We start from the raw sequence: 1,851 nt of genomic DNA, 5'->3' as shown, positions 1-1,851 counted from the left end.
AAAATCCATTACTAGTTCCTGGTGTCTTCTTCCAGTGGGAAGGAATGATATACAAGCACATTATGTAACCCCACTGATCTGCACCTTGCTTTTTTCCACCTCATACATCTTGGAGGTTGTCTTAAATTAGGACATATGTAGTTGCCACATTCTAACAGGCTGCCTAATAGAATTTAAACTTTCTTGAAATTATTTTGGCATCCAAACCTCCCACCCCTTGCTGGCCGAGACTCGTTTCACTATTTGACTTTTGGCTGTTATTTAGGACAGACAATGGTATTCCGGGAACCCCGGGGGCCTTATCTAAAGGGGGAAGCATTAAGGTTGAACCGGGCTTTCCTGAGCCCTCCATCCACGCCCCCAGTGCCCGGCGGGGGGCTTGAGTATCATTATTTCCATGTTGACACAGCGCCCCTGGGCGTGAGTTTGCTGTCTTGACTCGGTTCGGATTTTCACAGCAAGTTACACGTGTAGAATGAAAGCGGCTCAGGAAACAGCGCTCTCGGGGCGTGTTATCTCGGAAACCAAATATTTGATCATCAGCCCTACAGAGCGCTGCCGGGGGTGAGTTTGAGCAAGTCTGGGGAGTGTGCGTGCACAGATGGAGGAGGCGGCGCCCCGCCGCAGCCTCAGCTCCAGCCTCGGGTCTCCCGGGCCCTAGGGCTCCAGTCCGGAGCCGGGTCCCCCAGCCGCCCCAGGCAGCGTCTGCTCGGAGATCCCGCGCCACCCAATCGCCAAAAGCCGTGGTTTGCACACCACATGTGATAAACGCTGAAAATGGATTCTGCCCGCCCGGGACCTATCATTAAATATTTAAAATAGAAAGCTCGCAATGGCAACGTTTCTTCCCCAGCTCTAGCCAGAACTGAAAGCGAGGGAGCGCCTGGCGGCGGGGAGAAGGGCCCCGAGGCGCTCAGGGCGCGCAGCGTGCTAGGGCGGGCGCACCGCGAGCGGACAGGTAGGGTAGGTCTTGCCAAGGCGAGCAAGGGGGCGCGACGCCCGCGATGCCAGGGCCAGGCAGGGCTGAGAGGGGCCCAGAGAGGGCGGGAGGGCAGCTTCGCCGAGCAGGGCCCTTTAAATCCAGGTAGCGCGGGACGCGCCGGCCCGGCACAGCTCACATGACCGAGCTCCGCGCTTTGAACTGCGCCGCGGCCCGCCTGGCGCCTCCAGCCCCAGAGGTACGGCCGCCAACTTAACCCGGAGGGGTCTTCGGACCAGTCCGTCTCTCCCCCAAAACTCCCACAGGCCAAAAGAGCCTGACTCGCCCCACCTGGCGCGCACAGTGTGGAGTCCACAAGGACGCTGGGGCAGGAGAACCTTGGCCAGAAACTACGATTTGCAAAAGGCCAGAGTGGAAAGATGGGTGGGGTGGATGTAAGAAGTGACCCCCTCTCCTCCCAGTGCCCAAACGCCTTCTGACCGTCCTGCTCTCACTCACCTAGGTTGACGAAGCTCATGACCATGTCGGCGTCGGTGAGGAAGTGGCTATCTTGCAGGCTGGCTAGAGGGGGGCCCTGTGTGCTGAAGACCGCCTTGTAGGGATAGGAGAAGCCCTGGCCGTCGGGCCCGCCGCCCTCCTCCACCGCCATGGCATTGTATAGGTCCAGCATGAACATGGGCGCCGAGTTGTGCTTGCCCTGGAGGTGGGGGCGCGGGCGATGGGGCAAGCCCAAGATGGAGAGGATCTCGCGCTGCATCTCCCGCCGCTCCTGGCTGCGGAGGCTCCGGTGGATGAAGCTGGAGTGCACCTCGTTGTCCAGGCTGAAGTCGGCCAGGGCGGAGCGCAGCAAGAACAGGGGCGCCCAGAGCGCCACGAAGCTGTGAGGCGCCGCGGCGCGCAGCGAGCGCACG

The 1,851-nt window shown here is 60.3% G+C and overlaps 1 protein-coding gene across 1 annotated transcript in view; it reads right to left on the bottom strand.

Annotated features, from left to right (window-relative positions):
• BMP7 (bone morphogenetic protein 7) overlaps positions 1 to 1,850 on the bottom strand; it is a gene marked incomplete at its 5' end in the record, with an annotated part of 72,475 nt that extends 70,625 nt beyond the window's left edge. The window contains one exon of the mRNA XM_006758852.2: positions 1,439 to 1,850. Within this exon, the coding sequence (XP_006758915.1) occupies positions 1,439 to 1,850 (412 nt within the window). The remainder of the gene's footprint in view (positions 1 to 1,438) is intronic.
• Between the last annotated feature and the right edge of the window lies 1 nt (position 1,851).

Source organism: Myotis davidii, unplaced genomic scaffold (assembly GCF_000327345.1).
Source record: "Myotis davidii unplaced genomic scaffold, ASM32734v1 scaffold75, whole genome shotgun sequence".
Taxonomy (NCBI): domain Eukaryota; kingdom Metazoa; phylum Chordata; class Mammalia; order Chiroptera; family Vespertilionidae; genus Myotis; species Myotis davidii.
Note: the sequence above shows the minus strand (reverse complement) of the source record. Positions and strands in the feature narration are given on the sequence as shown.